The 19,759-nt window shown below is 40.4% G+C and overlaps 1 protein-coding gene across 1 annotated transcript in view; it reads left to right on the top strand.

Moving 5' to 3' along the window:
- Positions 1–19,759, top strand: part of sema4ba (sema domain, immunoglobulin domain (Ig), transmembrane domain (TM) and short cytoplasmic domain, (semaphorin) 4Ba) — a 46,908-nt gene that overhangs the window by 8,585 nt on the left and 18,564 nt on the right. Inside the window, exon 2 of the mRNA XM_058074617.2 lies at positions 13,954–14,334. Coding sequence (XP_057930600.2) covers positions 14,217–14,334 — 118 coding nt within the window. The 5' untranslated portion in view covers positions 13,954–14,216. The remainder of the gene's footprint in view (positions 1–13,953; positions 14,335–19,759) is intronic.

Below are 19,759 nucleotides of genomic sequence, written 5' to 3'. Positions count from 1 at the left end.
TTTTTTTCTTTCTCTGGCACTTATCCACCTGCCTGGTTCAGGCACACAATTCTGCTGTGCTAGAGCACATCTGCAAAGCTAACAGGTACTTGCATTTAAATACTCTGGGAAAATCACAGTAGTGATCATTCTTTATGCTTGTCCTATTTATGTGATGACGCCATCAAACTCATACATTGTAAACTGTAGAGAAGGAACCACTTAACTCTTGTACCGTGTTCTTCAGCTTTTAGGGGGTTGTTGCTATTGTGACACGTGCTTTTTCAACCACTTATCTTTTAGTCATCTTGAATGAAGGCAATTTCATCCTTTGCTCACTTTATTCTGAAATTATTTTTCACTTAAAAAAAACAGAATATGGAAAATACAGTAGTACCTCAGTTAGGCGAATACTGAAATGTGTCCTGCGATTGTTGGCGACCAGTCCCGGGTGTACCCTGATGGATGGATGGAGTAGTTTTACTGGTAGAAAACTATGAAAAATAATTCTAAACGATGAATGGATGGAACGTATTGTTGATGCAACTTCCAGTACGTCCAGCATCTTTGCCAAATTACTGGCACTCGTAACTCTATTTGGCTCCATGGTGGGTTATTTAGCACTTGAGTAGGGTGCTTTGTTTGGGCACTTGCTTTTGTTGATTGATACAGTACGTAGCTAGTTTGTACATGCAATACTGTATAAAAGCTAAGGCAAAATTTTTTGCCGAAAACCGGGTCATACGAAAAGCAGAGGTTTGACTGTAATCAGTTCCAGGGTCAAACTGTCACCATCAAAAAAACTTTTGTTAACTAGACTAGGGTTGGGCGATATGGACCTATGCATATATCACAATATTTTCAGAATGTATCACGATGTGACAATATAAAACTATATAAAATTTTAATCCAGTAGAGACGAGAAGCATGCATGAGAAGCTACAAATCATATAACGAAATATTCTCAAATTGTCAAGCACATTTATTTATTGGTAATAAACTGGATAACTTCTCCAATGACGTCAGCCTCTGCACACTTTGCTACTAAACCGTCAACAAACTGCAATGCCTTTGCTTGTGATGAAGGAAGATGTAGTCACCCATGCAATTCCAACACCATATGGAAGATATTTTGTAAATGTCATATTCTTGTTTTGTTTCGGCAGACATGGGGCAAATGGGGCTCTTATTTTGAAGGACGGTCATGGACGTGCGTTCCCTGTGTGTGGCTTTATGGGTAAGACGAGCTACGTTCTTATATTTTTTCACTCAGAACTTCCATGTCGTTACCGGGGATTGTAAAACGTTCCTTATATTCCAGCTGTAAAACACAACCTGGTGAAAATATACTCATCTAGCTGGAGTCGCGCACACACAACCACACAAGCTAACCCTGCTAGTTTCAATTCACGCTCTGGAAGAGGAGATTCAGCCAACTTTTGACGGGGTTTATGACCAATTCAACCAGTTTCGATCAGAAAGGGATTGTTTAGTATTTATAATGATTTTGTGCCAAGGCTGAGCGGTCTGCCGAGTAAATACTTACACACACGGGCATTCCTTCTCCTCACAATGACAGCATTTCATCCATCCATCCATTTTCTGTACTGCTTAACCTCACGAGGGTCGTGGGCATGCTGGAGCCTATCCCAGCTGTCATTCATCTTATATATCTGCCGCGGCGCACAGTCATCAACTTTTATAGCAGTATAAGTCATTTTCTTATCATTGGAAGAATGTATACCGGTACATAAAAAATATCACCCAATCATAATACAGACGCTTTTAAGGTGACCAATCTTAAATTTTCTTATATTCAATATTATTTTTTTGGCCCTTTGCATAGAGTTGTGGACTCCAATAGAGCAGCTACACATGATAATCTGAACAGAAAGCTTTCTAGATCGTACAGAATCTGCACCTACTCCAGCTCTTTTTAATTTATTCCACCCACGCCCGCCTATAGACCTCTCTCACGTTAGAATATGACAGCAATTTGAATTCTGACATTGGTAATGGTAATGGTTTTATTTTTTTATTTTTATTTATTTTTTACAAATTTTATTGTTACCAGGTACCAAAGTATGAGGTGATATGACCATACAATGACATAATGGGTACCATAGTAACTGTCAATATAATGATATATATAGCACACCATGGCTGGTTCAAGACCTTGTCTTTAGCAAACATCAACTGCTTGTATTGTTTCTTGAATTCTTTGAACCCCTGTGCATATTTTTCTAATTTTCATTGCTTGACTTCAGAGAGTCCCGTATATAAAGTTTTCAGTGTTTTATAATTGTTGAATAAATAATGTGTTCAAATTTGCATCACACAGAAATAAAACATGAAAGTGAAAGAGTCATCATGCGGCACTTCCTGTCCGTGCGGTTGCGACACATTGGACTCTCACTTCGTGTCGCCGTCTGAGAACACGTTTACCAGATCAAATGTCAGAGTGACGCGTCTCATCTTTCCAGAAACAGATCATTTCACATCCATCTTTCCGTGACATCAGTACCCACCTACATGCCTCCAGCTGTGGGGGTTTGCGTGCGGTGCAACAGATTGCATCTCCAACCACATGAGTGGGTGGGCTTGTCTCCTTGAAAACAAAGTAGTACATGTGCTCTGAGGGCCCCTTTTTGAAGTTCAATTGCTAATCTCTTAACTTGTGAGCGTTGTGTCTTGAATCGTTTGGTGCGACTGTAAACATGACCATTTTTGTACATTGAATAGACCACATTATTTATGCATTTGCACAAAGCTCATCAAATCATGTGATTTTGGTGGTTTAGCCGTATACCTGCAGCCCAACACACTAAAGTCTGTCATCTGATAGGCTGCTAATCCCCTTATTATGCTTGTCTGCTTAAATGGAACAGCCAGTCAGCCATTAAATCATCCAGCCTGGGGATCAATGCAAGCCCCGTAATTTTGTTGTGTTCCCAACCACGTCAAGTGTGACGGAAGGGGGGAAAAGGAAGTAAAAACATTTTGAATGGTTCTGAAGCCTCCGCTAAGGAAAGAAGATTGGAGTCTACTCATCAACACAAAAGATTCTTGGCAAAGAAAAGTTCATAACAGGGTCAGTTAGGATCATCTAAAAATGTACATTTTAGGGTCGATGCCAAACAAGTGTGTTTAACTACTGATGGTGGATCTAATGTTGCTGTACTCAATAACTGGAATAGACTGGCTTGCTTTGAACACAGATACACACAGTATCATGTCTAAGCTTACTTTTAATTACGGTATATGGGTTAAGGTTTGTAGGTTTTTATACAAGATTTGCCTGAATTTAATTATATTGTCATATCATGATACATCCCCAAAATATAGTGATACATGTTAAGGTCCATATCGCCCGACCTGACTATAAACAAAATAGGAAATAATGAAAACATGCATCACATTACTAGATTTAATACAAGGTAAATACACTGTATTTGATGTACAATGTAGCTGCTTCCAAAACATGCAATATATAAAATTACAAGCAAAAATTCAAAGTACACATTCAACATTATCCACATCAAATCACTATCATGTCGTGATTATCACATCACAGCACTGTGCGGAAAATATGCAAGATTTTGTAGTACCCTAAGTGCATAAATTGTGCCAGTATCAGTAATTGATCATTGACAATTCTGGCTACTTGCTTGTGTTGTAATGCTGATGTCTGGAATTCTAGTCTTCATGAATGCACCTCCCTCGCCATTGATGGGTAATGAGGCAGTGTTGTATGTACGAGTTTACTGTGTTGGGTTAGAGCGCTGCAGTTGGCGTGCTAAGGCATGCACGCTGTATATTTTTAGTGTCAGACTGTTTTTTTTTGATACATGAGACATTTCTGCTAAAAGTTAGTTATAGGAATCAGTTTTTATGTAATGCTGCGAGCAAACGACGAGAATTGAGCACTGCTGGTATTTTGCATTGATTGACAGCATTAGCCGGATTGTATTTTGCCTTGTCAATGGAGGGTCGCTCTTGAGTGACAAGAGCTCATCTGCCCCGCTTGGTTTGTCCTGATACGCTGGCCTCACGGGTCACATCTGGTCGTCCGGGATGCTGGATATCAATGATTGGAATTCGATCCAACGAAGGATTCACATGAGGGCTCAAATGACTGGCATACCAAGACCTAAGTGTGACTCTTTAAGACTGAGGAATGCGCATCCCGCTATTTATCTAAGTGGGGTCACAGAGTCGGGGGGGGGGGCCCAATTACAGACCCCACATAAAGGAGATGGTCTTCCCCCAAATAAATATGGGGTCCATGTTTAATTACATAATCAACAGGATATATGCATGATTCAAAACAGCAGCCCTATCTTTACATCTTGGTCAAATCCTTTTGGTGGGCTTGTAGTTGTCATTGATGGACATGCGGAGAAATAGACAACATCAGCCTTTAACAGTGATTTATGTGTACCGCTCTTTTGCCCAGTGGCCTATAGCCTGAGCTTGTGTCTGAGCCGCTAAGCCAGTGGAATGCGTGCAGCTTCTGGTTGTGGACATCAAGGGAGGAGCCTTTCATGGACCCCACACCAGCCTAATCGATTTCAAGCAGGCTAAATGTTTCAATGCTTTGTTACTGATTGAGTGGTCCAAAGGTCAATATTAGCTTTCATAACATTGTTTGGTCATTTTGGTTTTTTTAACCTCTTTTTTAACCTCCTATGGTTTACTTTTGGGAAGGGGCTGATAAAGGTGTTTAGAAAATGTAGCATTTTTTCGCACCGTCGGTAAGTAGGTTTGAACAATTTCAGGGTTTTTTAAAGTTATACATTTTCCATGGAAATTGAAATGAATTCAAGCAATAGAGTGAAGGAAACTTTGAACTGGAATTAACAGGAATTTATGGTAATATATGTGATGCAATGGGGATGCAATGGTCAAGTTTGAATGGGATTTAATCATTCATTTTCTACCGCTTATCCTCATGAGGATCATAGGGGGTGCTGGAGCCTATCCCAGCTGTCTTCGGGCAAGAGACTGGACTGGTCGCCAGCCAATCACAGGGCACATATAGACAAACAACCATTCACACTCACATTCATACCTATGGACAATTTGGAGTCACCTATTAACCTGTAAGTTTTACACACTGCAAAATATGCCTCAAAAATGTCTCACCGAGGTGGGTGGCGCTTTGAAAAGCTTTAGACTGGTGCGGCATTTGAGGCCGGACACTTGGCAGGGTGTGGTGAGTTTGAGGCTCACGATGTTATCATCCATCAGGCAGCGGCTACAACGTCCCGGTCCCAACCTGAACTTCCACCTGAGCTATTGAAGGCACTTGTTGAGGTTACAGTTACAGCCAATCACAGCACAGTCAGCCCATGCAGGGAGTCAGGGCTTATAGTAGCCTGTGTTTGTTATACAGTAAGTGTAGACATGCTCAAACAATGTACAATATGTCATTGTTTAAAACCGATTTTTGGATCTGCTGTTGTTATGATGAACACTGTATAAAATGCCTCGGGGGCTGATGCTGTGTTATCATTGCCACCCTCATGGCTGTCAATATTTCACTCCAGTAAGCAGGTTTATAGAGTAAACACGCAGAGACGTTCAAAGTGGGAGTGTTTCAACAGACCTGACCTACTTCCAGTTTCACCTGGCAGACACATGACCCTTCCTAAAAACAAAGACCTCCGATATGTCAAACAGTATAAGACTGTGTATCTTTTTCATTCTCTCTGAATTTGCTGCCTTTGCTGTGCTGCATATGGCAGCAGTTTGTTTACCACGTGTTGGCTTGCTGAGTTAGACAGAACAAACACAAGGCTAAAAAGTGTGGTGACATGTACGTATAATAAATATAGCTTCAAATGTAGGGTCAGGAGACGTCTTACAGGGTTTCCATTTGTGCAGTGGAGAGCATCTTATGAGAAGCTCATCTGTGCATCTAATCACAGTGCACTCTCATGGCCTTTTTTTTCCATCTCTGTAGAATATGTCAATCCCTAATGTTGCAGCACTATGTTCATTGTGTTTATGGCTTTCCTCTATCCATTGTGAAGGCCAGTGGAATTTTTTTTCTTGCAGCCGCTAAGTCACACTGAGGGATTTAACATCCATTGGCATGTCATGAGAGATTCATCCGTGCATTTGTATTTTACATGCACTTACCAGAGGATTAGCAAAAATAAATATGTACAAATATGACTGTGGCAACAAAGGTTTATAGGTAGAAATGAGCCGGATACTCATTTACGGATAATGCATTTTTGACGGAAACAAGTACATTTCATCATTATCCATATTCGTAAGAAAATGCTCATTATGTATTCACTCTTCATGCTCTGTGATTCGCCAGCCACATGGTCAGCGGTGCTTCTGTATTTTGGTTTATATCCAAAGTTACGATTGTGCGCAATTGCATGGTGCACAGCGCTGCACAGACACTGAACAACTCAATACATATGAACTGCATTGACTGGCCACAACATTAGGTACAGGTACATGTATGGCCAACATGAGCTGTATTATATTTATATATAAATATTACTCCCCTCTCAATATGTTTCAATATGCACCTTGCTATCTTAAACTTGCTTTACAACATTTTTTTTCAAGACACACCACACTGACCCCACCTTTCTATTTTGCTATTTTGAGTTATTTCTGTTTCTCACTTGGGAACAAACATGTTTTCAATAGATAAAAGTCATCTTAAATGTTCATTTATTCCTTTTATTTGCCATTTATACACATTTAGAATTGTTTTATGCATGTTTTTTTTAGAAAATATTTGAGAGTCAACCACTGATAACTTCTACTGTATATTGCAGTATTTGTCTTAATATTTGTCATACTGTTCCAGTATTTGTTTTGGCCAATGTCTTCCTCCGACTTTCCATCACAGTCTGCAGGTGGGGCAAAAAGGAAAAAAAAAATGTCTGCTGTGTTAATTAACTGCCAACTCATGTCACAAACACTATTTTGCCATAGTATCACGTTAAAAAGATCTAATTTAGTAAAAGAAACACTGAGTGTGATCATCAGTGAAACGGCAGTTAAAGCAGTCATGTGAACAACAAACGACAGTCAGAAGGTTAAGCAAATAACCCGCAAAATCATTGGATCAGCCTCTATTTTCCCTCACTTACCTGGAAGTCCTGCTAGAGCTCCACCAATGTATTCTCACATCCAAAGTCCCCTTAAAGATACCATCTCATCTCATTCACTAATATCTATGTTCTTTAGAAAAAGTATGTAAAATATGGTTTTGTCTCAATGAAGGTGATTTTATGGTTTCTTTTTTCATATCATGCAAGGGTGCAGGCAGGAATTCTCGGACCGATGAAAAAAACATGTTAATAAAGAAGCTCTCTTTGGTCTTGTTAGATTTTGCTAAGAGTCCACTGGGCTGGCGCCAGTTGGTGCCAGTTCGCGCCAGTTCGTGCCAAAGATTATGTGATTGGCGCATAGTGGCTCGCCATGGCGCCAAATTATCTTCGCTCGGCATGTTGCCATGTTGTCATTATTCGGCGCCACAGCGAGCCACTATGCGGCAATCACATAATCTTTGGCGCAAACTGGCACCAACTGGCGCCCGCCCAATGGACTCCTAGCATCATTGGTGCAACTTGGCTCACGCCATTACATTCCAGTGGATTCCAATAGGCGGATTGTTTACGACATTTGGTTCCACTTGGTGGACACTTTGCACCTATTGCTTGGTTCAAGTGGCGCAACAAAAATTTAAAACATTTTGAAATTTTCTTGCCACCAAACTCAATTTTTCCCACCATTACAAGGCACCACGAGCCAGTTTGAGCCACTGCACGCCACTAGGCACCTTATTGGTGACACTAGGCGCCACAGCAAATTGCATTGGCGCAAACTGGCACAAACTTGGACTCTTAGCATTACTTTATTTCAGGTGTTTTGGTCTGCAATGTTAGTATGGTTGAAGATGTCTTGAGGTTTTTTCGACTTACCAGGTTGTTAACTTGACACAAATTTGACTGTGATGAGACTACAAGACAACTGTGTGTTTGCGTAATCTTCTTCTATTATGCTCTTTTAATGCTCTTTCCTTCCTCTGCTACTCTTCTTTCACCAACGTGGACCCTAATAGCGAAAGCAGGCTATGGTGTAACTAAGCTACTTTACATTTTGTCAGCAATCTTCTTGCCTGCTCTACATCTGTTAGGACAATTTTGCCCGGAGGAATGAAACGGAATATGATTAGGAATATTTCCACTTCTGAGATCCGGCTGATTTAGGCACTTGTATCAGACAGAGGTGATGAAATATTCCTATTCATACTAACCGGCCGTATTTGACGCTAATCTGTCAATACTGCTTCAAATTTGTTTGAACAAGTCCACACTAAGATCTTCTTCACAACTTCCGATTGTGTGTGTCACCGTCCCCAGCAGAGAAGCGAGCTTGATGAAGTTAGCTCCCCTGAACCCGAGGTTCAAAATGTCCCCCGTCTCTGTTGAGTAGTTAAATAAGATTTTAATGAGGCAATTAAACGTCTTTGGAATAGCATATGGTCATAATTACAGCTGTATGCTTCATTCAGGGTAAAAATGAACCATTAATTGCTCTTAGCTGGGTCTGGGGATTGAACTTAAAATGGGTCGAGCAGGAATATGTTCCGACACTTCCTTAATCAGAAATGCAAACTTTACATTTTTATTCACGGGATAACGGGAGTTGTTTAATAGTCTTTCCATAAATACCTTATGACTCACTTTCTAAGCAGCCACATGCCAGTTTTCAAAAAAGGTGATAAAAAATTAAGCAGGACCATTAAAATGGCAAGCTTTCGGCTTACTTCTTTTTTATGTCACTCTGATGGGCATTTCTACAAAGATTTCACCTCGGGTTATTTTATTTAATCTTGCCATAATGATAGTTTTTTTGCTGTGATTCAGTGGAGAAGCATTTGCTCTTGAAAGAAGACGTAAAGCTTATAGAAAAATGTGACCCTAATGGGGGGTTTGAGGATTACTTCCAAATTGCTGCATGAATGACGTTGACCTGATGAGTGGGAATGCTTTTACTTTTTAACCTTTTCTTAACTGTTTCGTGGTATAGAGCAAGGGTTCTTAACATTTTTGACATTGGGGCCTGATTTTTTCAGTGCAGACTGGCCCATTAAATATTAACACTGTATAGATTTAATTGATCTCATTCATTTGTTTCAATAATAAATCAAATCCACTTCACAAGCTAAAATCTGAATAAAGTTTAATGAGTAATAACATGACATGATAAAATATGATCATCACAAACATTTTTATTAAACCTTTGGCTAATAATTTATGGAACAAATCAAGCAAGAAAGAATGTAAAGGCTTAAGTCAGACTTCCCCGGGTACTCCGGTTTCCTCCCACATTCCAAAAACATGCTAGGTTAATTGGTGACTCCAAATTGTCCATAGGTATGAATGTGAGTGTGAATGGTTGTTTGTCTATATGTGCCCTGTGATTGGCTGGCGACCAGTCCAGGGTGTTCCCCGCCTCTCGCCCAAAGACAGCTGGGATAGGCTCCAGCACCCCCGCGACCCTCGTGAGGACAAGCGGTAGAAAATGAATGAATGAATTATTTTCATTACTTTTTTCATTAATTTCTCATTATTATTTGTATATATTTTTTTACATTAGGCAAAACATTTGAAGTAATTAATTTTGTTTTTAAATATATTTTTAAAATAATGATGAAAAAATATGTGCCCTGTGATTGGCTGGCGACCAGTCCAGGGTGTTCCCCACCTCTCGCCCAAAGACAGCTGGGATAGGCTCCAGCACCCCCCGCGACCCTCGTGAGGAAAAGTGGTAGAAAATGAATGAATGAATGTTGAAATATTGTCAAATATCAAAAGTTTCATAACTGTACTCCAAATTTTGCATGCCCAGTCACGAATGCCTGTTGTTAAATGGCAAATGTCCCCAAGCAGCACCGTAATGGTTTGTCTTTTTTGTTGCATGTATTGTCGGATTAAATGCTATTTACGAAGCTGACACAGGTGCTTATCATCCTGCCTACGTACACCCCATGATGGCAATGCAAGCCTGATCAGGAACTGCTTGGTGTAAACATTACGTGAGACGTGAATCATACTGTACCTCCGTGTTGAGAAACACAATAAGCGATGGTAGCAACAGTGCAAAACAACGTCAACACCCTTACGAGGCTCGCCCCTGGTATCAGCCTCTTAGTCTGTGTGCCATTAAACAGCCTCGTCTGACAGATGATTCCCTCCCTTCTCACCTCTGCTCTCTCACACCACTGAAAGGCGGCGTGCACAATGAGTATCACAACGGCAAAATCTGTGACGTAAGAGGCTGGTATGTGAGATGACAGATGCGCCTGTGGGGTCATATTGATCCGCCAGCCCTTCTGCAGCTGGCCCCCAATGGTCTGCATGATTATGGCGGCACCACCTGTTTCAGCAGTGGCTATTTTTAATACTCACAGTAAGATGTGCTGTCATTGGTCTGTCCTCACATTCGGATAATATACTGTACAGTGGATGCTTTTATGACGTAATGGCTGCAGCTGCCTTACAGGAAGTGATGGCAAAGACTTCTGGGAATGGGCTAAATATAATGTTAATTTCCTCTTTAAAAATATTGTGACCACACAGGAAATACAATGTAAACATATGTTCTTATGTTCTTCTCTATCATACAACACTGAGATACTGAGATTGTTATTTGGAGAGCAGACAGCTGTCAAATGTGGGAGTTTTTCTTATTATCACATACTACAGTATTAATTGGCCCTGTACCCTAGAAACCGCCCATGAATGATACGGGAAAAGGCCGAAATGATACTGTGTCAAAGCCCAGGGCAGTGATACTGATAAAATATAGAGTTTAACCATGTCCAGTATCAGCCCCCGTAGCTGTCCACTCAGAGCGCGCTGCTCTGGTATCGTGCCCGTGAAACAACCAATCAGAGAACAGTGCACAAGCGTGAACACACAGTTTACACTGTTTAGATATAATGCATGTAATAAACTGAAAATTTTCTGGAAACAAAATGGTCTTTTGATTAAATAGTATGTGATAATAAGCTCATGATTAAATAGTATGTGATAATAAGATCATCACATGGTTTGTCTGGTATCAGGCCAGGTATCATGCCCCCAAGTGTCAGTATCAGCCTGAGACCGAAGGTGATAACCTATAACAGAGGTAGGGAACCTATGGCTCGGGAGCCAGGTAGGGCTCTTTTGATGACTGTATCTGGCTCTCAAGCATTTCTTACCACAATAAACATTTATTTTTCCCAACATTTTAAAGTAAAGCATCACAGAAATGACTGTTAAAAATAATATTCAAAATCAACAACTTTCTTATGCATTTTAATTTGTCCATCTATATTCTGCTGCAATACGGCCAACCATATCTATCTTTCCTGAAACACCAAAACTTGATTATTACTGGGTAATGCTGTAGTCTACCTCGGCCATTGAGATGTCAAAAAAACATGTAAATGTAAACTTTCCTCCTTTAGTCAAATAGCTAAAGCTGCAGAACCAAGCCTTCTGACGAAGATGGCCAAAAGAATGAAATACGTCTACGGAGTACGGTGCAAAACTATGCAGCAGCAGAAGTTGTATTAATGGCAACAAGTATTTGATTTATTATTAGACACTGCGCTGCTCACGAAAGTGTGCTGGCCACACCCCATTGGCGTGGGGTAGTGTGCCTGGTCTACGTAATTAGAGCCCATTATCTAAAACTGTTGGTCTTACATAAAAATGCACACATTTTATTGCATTCAATGTTTAAAAAAATGTATATGGCTCTCACAGATACACATTTTAAAATATCTGGCCTTCATGGCTCTCTTCGCCAAAAAGGTTCCCGACCCCTGACCTATAATTACAGCCCTCGTGTTAATGAATAAGATGGTGGATGACGATTCACTCCCTTGTCTGAGCACCACTTCTTTTTTTTTTTTTTGTTTCTTTGTGTAATAGATTCATCTGCATGAACTGTCAAATGCAATGTTGGTGATGGACTGATTCAGCTGATTTCTGTTAATCAATTGTGACTGCCGTTGCTTGCACTCCAAAGCACATTGTACAGTTGAAGTGGTGGATGTCATTTCTTGCTGGTTTTTTAGTTTAAAAATATAAAAAACGTTTTTTTTTTCTGGTGTTGCAGAACCATTTTTCATTCAATCGCATGAATTGTGTCCAAACCTTTAAATGCTAGTGTAATGTTAAAATCCAAGTACTTGTTGCAAAGACGTAAAAAAAAAAAAAACTTCTATTATCGTGTTTCTTTTCTTCATGTGCTGTTGCTCCATTTTGCAGTCGTTCCTACCTCCCTGCATCGCCTAACAGAAAGGATCATTGGAAGTACTTTGATTGACAGACAGACAGACAAACTTTATTGTCATTGCACAATAACACAGCAGTGAAATTGCCAACAAAATGTCGTTGCCTGGCTCCCGTGTAGTTAATAATAATAATGGTGTGTTCAAACTGTACAAATCAGATGGATTTAGCATATTCAGCCCCTCCAATGTAACTAAAATAAAAACACCACACTTTACATGGAGTCCGATACTATGTAGAATCAGCATGTCGACCCAAAAAGGCTGATGTATACGCTCCTGGATGTGCTATAGGAAGGATGTCGGCATATCCATAGCCGAGCACACTATCAGGTCTATGTGGAGAGTGAAAGGGATGATTCAGTTTATGCATGATGCAGAAGAGAGCAGTGAAGTGCAGAGTTGCATATAGATTGTTATGCTGTCAGAGGGACCCTTGTTCTCTTTCACTTTAGCTGACTCCAGCTCTCGCTCAGCCTCAGCCTCTTGCATGTGTGGCATTTCATCGTCTTCTTCGTTACACAAAGCCGAGAAGTAATCATTTCTGCAAGCGTTAGTATCTAAAATGATCATTAAAGTTGTTTTTTGTTGCCATATATCCTGTGTTTATTTCTGCCTGTGTAACATCTGTGTCTCCCTCCTCATCTCAGACTTCTCTGGAGATGTCTGTGTTTGCGGTTCACGTCTCGGAGCCAGTGTAGCCAGAATAGTTTTGCTTTGCCGCCTTTTGCTATCGATCGTCACGTCTCGCATAAAACTGAACCTCCTGTCGGTTGCATTTAATTAGGTTCTCCCCGAGGCCGCTGTAATGGAGTGTTTGCAGTTGTAACCGGGATGTCCGTATTGAGTTTCCGTCCACATCCTGCAGCCGTCGGTTAATCAACGTTTGTGAATTGCCCTCTAAGTCCATCACCGATGCAACCGGGAACTGGAATCACTGACCATAATGCATTTGCACATTCTCTTTGCTTCTCAACAATGTGCATATAGTTTGTCTTATCTGAATAACACATTTTTCTTTAAACAAACATTTCCAAGAATCGGCAGATTTCTTGTCTCAGGCAGTGAAGTGAACAATAGAGCAGGCAGGAGCGATTCAGATGCAGATAAGAGGTGCTGCTGGTGGCATTGAGTTGTCAGCAGCTGACTCTATCAAATGAACCTGACCTGAAAAACACCCTGGAGTCATATTTTAATGTCTAATCTGACACTGATCACAGGCGGTTCTATTACTTTAGTATACCCCTAAGCAGAGACTGACCTTACATATGTTGTGTGCGATGAAAAGAGCAGCTTGAAACTTTCTACAATGACTTTATCTCATCACAGCTACAGTCAATATTTGATTTATATTGGTGCTTGCTTTTTTTTTATAGCCAGCTAGGATGCACAGCTGGCATTTGTTGTGCTGTACAGTCTCCACTTTGCTGCAGCAGTCCGTTTTCTTGCTGCCCTCAATCTCCTCTTTACCACATTCAGAGAAGTAAATACAGAAGACACTCGTTCTGCTCCACTATTGTTGTAGTGAGTCTCATTCCGACTAATGCATTCAATGCAGCATGTTTTTTGCAGTTTCCTGTTTTTGTTTATTCTTGGTGTCTCTGTAAGCTCGTTTAATTTATCGTTAATGTTTTTTTCTTTTGCAGATATCAGAGGGAGCCTGCCTTGTTGTGTATGCATGGAGTCTGCCCATAGAAAGCTGAGGTGCACGCCATCCCTCCAAACCAGCATCCCTTGCAAACACGAGGGTGTGCCCGAAACTGCATAGGCCTTTCTTTCAAGGCGCCCGGAGCTGTCTGAGGAGAGAGACGGACGGGAGCAAGGCAGGGGGGACAAAAAAACACGCTAACTTTTGATGAATTCCACCAAAACCTGAAAGTCAAATAGAGGCTGCCTGTCCCGGGGAGACATGTGGACAATAAGGATGGCCTGCCTCTGTCTCCAAGTCTTCGCTCTTTTACTTCTTATTTCTCTTCATTTGGCTGCTGCCGAGCATGATGTCACTCCACGCCTCACCTTCTCTTATGGTAAGTAATCATCATTTTGTGAATATACTACATATGGCACATACTTCATATAGTTCTAATAAAACCTGTGTAAAGAGTGTCATTAAGTCCCACCAAAACCAAAACAATGTTGGCTTTGGGAGTGTCTGAGTCCTCCACAGAGTTTCTATGTGAATAGCAGAACTCTGCAAACTGGATGTTGTTGACTTTACAGTGCCTCATCGTGTAGGTGTTCAAGTACAGTGGCAACAGTATGTCTGTTTTTATAAAAAAAAAACACAATTACTCACAAGTCATGTTGGACCATTCACAGAATTTTAAACAATGGGATTGAATTTGACAGTAGAATAACGATGCTTTGTTATAATTTGTCATCGGCATGACAACCACTTACTTTTGTGATCCTCAATATTCTTCTAGGCCAGACAACTCTTGTGTTAGTAAGAGTGGTAACATTACTGAGTCAGAGGTTTTGGCAAGGTGTTGGCTGACCTCCACTATAGTCAGGTTTCACAACGATTTTTCCCACTGTTGCTATTATATATCCTTACCAGTACCATTTTTAAGAGGGACTTATTATGGACATTTTTTGACCTTTTGAATTGAGCTGTGGTCTCCTATAGAGCAGCTGCACACACAAAAAACTTTTTTTGTAGAATATGCACCTATTACAGCTGTATTTCCTTTGATTTGTGCTTCCTGACAAAATGGTCTGTTTTATTTTATTCCACCAACGGCCCGCCTCCGGGCATGCCCACTCTGCTGTGATTGGTCATAGCCCAAAGTGCTTCCTAACTTCAAGATACTTTTGATTCAAGGTTCGCTCTGATTTGTGATTTATGGCCCACAATAAGGATAATATCTAAATATGATGATAGTGACCCCCCCCCCAAAATGGGATAGGTTCCAGATAATTTAGCATATGGTTAAATAGTGCGATATTTCGATATATCCCTATTTTATCACACCCCCAATAATAATAATAATAAAATTCCTTCCTAATGGTAAAAAAAACTGTACAACATAAAATCAACAAAACCTTATCTTGATCTTCATGTTGACATGTTTAGTTATGCTTCATCTGCTGTGGTATCTCGTTTTTTGTTCATTCGTTCCAAAAGGTCAGAAAAAAAAGCAAAATGTTGGAAAACTGACGCAAATTTGTACATAGGAAATTAGATAAATCAAATGAATCCGTTACAGAAACCCAGAAATATTGTTTGTACTTCTCGTACACCTTGACGTGATCAAATTCAATAACGTTTCTCACCTTCTTTGTTAAATTGCTGGCACTCGCAATTTTCTTTGGCCTCGTGGCGGGTTATTTAGCAGTCACACGCAATACAAAATACATGGATAGTGAATTGGCAATACAGTACAGGGCAAATTGAATACTTTGTTTCAAGATGGTTATTCTTTTAACCTCTTGATGAGGCATTTTGTGGAATAAGCCAAATGGAAAAAGCCAGAGAATAAGCCAAACATACCTCTGGGCTTAATCCTTAGATGCTCTTTGTACTTTCTAGTAGTCTAATAGTTTTTGTAATCGAGGTACTCGAATTATGCAAATAATCGTTGCAGCCCTATTATAATAAAACATGCATTTCATCTGCCCATTATTATTTTTCACTTTTGAGGTTGTGTGCTGCATGATTTGTCTTCATGGAGGTCATAAATGGTCCCAAGTGAGATGACAAAGTGGATTAAAACATCTAATGTGCCTCGGTATGGCTGTAGGAAATGATACCAAATGATGGATGGAGACATCACGGCAGCCTTTCTGTTTGAACTGTGGTTAATGGCTTTGGCATCATTAGAGTCACGGAGGATTGTTGTTGATAAACCTGAGTTAGCGCTCTTTTATGGACATGAATTACATCCAGTCTGAGCTTGTATGTTACCTCATTTACAATCCCCCCTCCGTCTCCCCACCCATATCAACAGGTAATCGCTCCAAGAGCAAAACTCACAGCTCTGCCCCGGCGGAGCATTTCACGGCAATGCACACCATTAATCACTCGCTGAATAAGTGGAGGTTTCTCACTTCTGGCTGTCTTGGTAGAAATATTTGTTTTTCAGGCGTGTAGCCAGTGTTAAACAGCGTGAAATATGCACCAGCCTCATGTTAGACCAGTCAAATGGAGCTGCAGCACACGAGGAGGAATGTTGTCTATGCTGTTGTCCAATTTAGCAATTCATTTTGAGAGTAGCATTCTTTGTCTTGTTTGGGAAAAACATTATTTAACTATTTTCATGAGGGGTCATGCAGGAAATAGACGACTTTAACAACAGAGCTGCTTACAACTCCCATAAAACCCAACAATTACCCATTTTATTGTATGGTAGGTTAACCTAACATGGAGAAGCATTCATTTCTATCTGATTGCTTCTGCAGTAAGTCTAAGAAAGTCTGGTGATGCTGGTTAGTTTATGTAAAAGGAAATTATCGGTTATACACCAACTTTTTTACTCATGGGTGCTCCTTCCGGATTCTACTTAGCTAACAACTTGCAGATTTTTCCCTTCAGTAGCATAGGTGGCCCAGATCCCTGCATGACTGTCTGGTAACATTTTTGCACAATCTATTCCCTTCCTCTTGTCTTCAGGCTGTCCCCTGGTCCCTGCCTTGGCCTTAATAAGCAGGTTAATCTGCCATTAATAATGAGTGTGGATTTATGTGTTATGGTGTAAATGCTTGTCTGGTTGTCATTATGCATGCTGCAGCGGGATCATGGGTTCAAGGAGTTAAAAAAAAGAGGCCTGCATAGGCTTTAATGCAGACCATGTTGCATGACTTAAACCTACATCTTTAAATCCTTTCTTATGGCGCCAATCTTCGCTAATAATCTCCTCATGTGTGGACAGTTTCAATTTTAAGGTCTCGCCCATAATCTCAAAGGGAATAAAAGTGTCATTCATTATTCAGCAGTGCTCTCTTTTCAACCAGATGTGTCAACTTATGCAAGAAATGCAAACTGACACTGGAGCAGATGATGTGGTTATACCACAGTGTAGCATTGACATTGATTCCTGGTCAATTATTGGGTAAACCTCACACATTTTACTACTATTGATTCCAGGTGATTGTCGGTTTATGTACAAGTTCTGTACCTACACTGTGATGTAAGTTGGTAATGGTAATGGTTTTATTTCATTTGAACATGCATCAGATTACAATTGAGTGCATCACATAATCAGTTCCCAGTTCCACATGTCCAAAAGGAGTAGGAAGAAGCAAAGCTTATTAAATCCTAACCCTCCATCTGATACTTTTACAATCAATTACTGTTACATTTGTTCACTTCCTGCTTTCCTAATATAGTTTAAGTTTATTTTTTAATGTTTTATTTATTTATTTATTTTTTAATTTTATTTTTGTCACGGGCGGCACGGCGGTTGAGTGGTTAGCGCGCAGACCTCACAGCTAAGAGACCAGGGTTCAATTCCACCCTCGGCCGTCTCTTTGTGGAGTTTGCATGTTCTCCCCGTGCATGCGTGGGTTTTCTCCGGGTACTCCGGTTTCCTCCCACATTCCAAAAACATGCTAGGTTAATTGGCGACTCCAAATTGTCCATAGGTATGAATGTGAGTGTGAATGGTTGTTTGTCTATATGTACCCCGCCTCTTGCCCGACGACAGGTGGGATAGGCTCCAGCAACCCCGCGACCCTCGTGAGGAAAAAGCGATAGAAAATAAATGAATGAATGTTTTTGTCACGTACGAGGTGATATGACCATCTGTGACATAATCGGTATCATAGTAACTGTCAATATAGTGATATACGTATATATGATATATGTATATATATCAACTGCTTGTATTGTTTCTTGAATTGGCTCATCGTTGTGCATTGTTTGAGGGTCTTACTCAAAGTAAATTTTTGGGATAAGTCAATCTTATAACTAAATTGAACTTAAATTACTGGTAGTAACACAACACTAAATACAACTTGAAATGGTAATAAAAAGAGAACAACTTACTTTTATCTTTCTGGTTTCTTGGGAGGAGGCACTAGAAGAGGCGGGAGAAGCTGCAGGAGAAACTGCAGAAAGTGCTGACGGAGCAGGTACGGGATCACATTCTGCATCAACAAAAGGCTCAATGGGATACAGTGTGAACTCTGGTCTTAAAGCCAGCAAAAGCAACCTTTCCATCTCAATAAGACCACAATCTTGCTTCGTTGTCACTGTCACTTTCAAATGGTCCCAGATACAATCCTTAAACACAATGAGAAACACTACAGATAAACTGCTAAGACCGAAAGTACAGCCAATATTGGTGGGCGTTTCTATTAAAATACACACTGTCATGGCGTCTCTCCATCTTGGCTCCTGGTGTACAGACTGTACACAGCATGAAACAGACTATAGTCAGATCAAAGCAGCTGTGCTACTGTTAGAAACAGGTCATCACCCTGAATACGCTCCCGACGGATCTTTTGCGTGTTCACAGCCAGGCGAAGGGTCACGGCAAGTTCCAGAAGACGTGAGCAGCTGCTTTACATTATTGTGGCTAATCTGAGGTCGGCCCTTGTTTGCTCCCTCAGCAGCACATGATCCTTTTCTTGGGGAAAAAAAAAAACAACATCCCTGAGAGCAGCGGTTCTTTTACAAGGTAAAGCACATTAACATAATTTACTTCATTATCTTAACATAGATTTTACCTTTTAAAACATTTGTTGCTCCCTGCTGTGCGAGCAACAACAATATGTAGTTCTTTTGCCTTACAATAACAGCTTAGGAATCATTTTAATGGTGCGTCGGCTTAGAGTTTGAAGAAAAGCATCTCTGGAGTTGCTATGGTGACAAGAGAGCGCCTACAAGTGTTTAAATGTACACGGCACATAAAACTGATGAAGTACCGACAGGTTATTGGTTCTTGCAGAGAAATATTTACTAGTGCACTCAATTTCCCTCAAAGAGACAGATCATGAAAACATGGCCTCTTTGGTGGAGGTAATTACACCACAGAGATGTTATTTTTCCTTACAGATACTTTAATTAACCTTTTTTTTCTCGTCGTGTGTTTTCTGTGTTAGCAGCTTTTACAATTTAACTTTCAGACTTGTGTTTACTGAAGTTGTATTCACATCTCCTCTGCAAGATGTTGCGGTATCCTGCAAACGAGATTCAGTCCAACGAGTAGGCAACAGGCACGTCACAGCCCTGCATTGTGAATCTCCGGAACTTTTTTCTTGGTTGTTTCTTTTTTTTATGCAAGCCACATGTGTCAGCATCACTTTCCACATGTTGAGCCATCCAGCAGCATCTCCATGTAGCTTAGGATAATTCAGTTTGTGCTCCATTGTGGCCTGGTGAGTGTCACCAAACAATAATGGAGTTGCTCTGATCTCATTCTCAGAAAAAATTGATTATTTAGTACTTTTCTTCTTTAATCAACTGGAGTTCATGCAAGTTCTGTGTGTCCCCTCTTAAACCACATGCTA

Source organism: Doryrhamphus excisus, linkage group LG1 (genome assembly GCF_037039965.1).
Source record: "Doryrhamphus excisus strain RoL-2023G ecotype Guam linkage group LG1, RoL_Dexc_Guam_v1.1, whole genome shotgun sequence".
NCBI lineage: Eukaryota > Metazoa > Chordata > Actinopteri > Syngnathiformes > Syngnathidae > Doryrhamphus > Doryrhamphus excisus.
The sequence above is the reverse complement of the archived record's forward strand: the minus strand, read 5'-3'. Positions and strand labels throughout refer to the sequence as shown.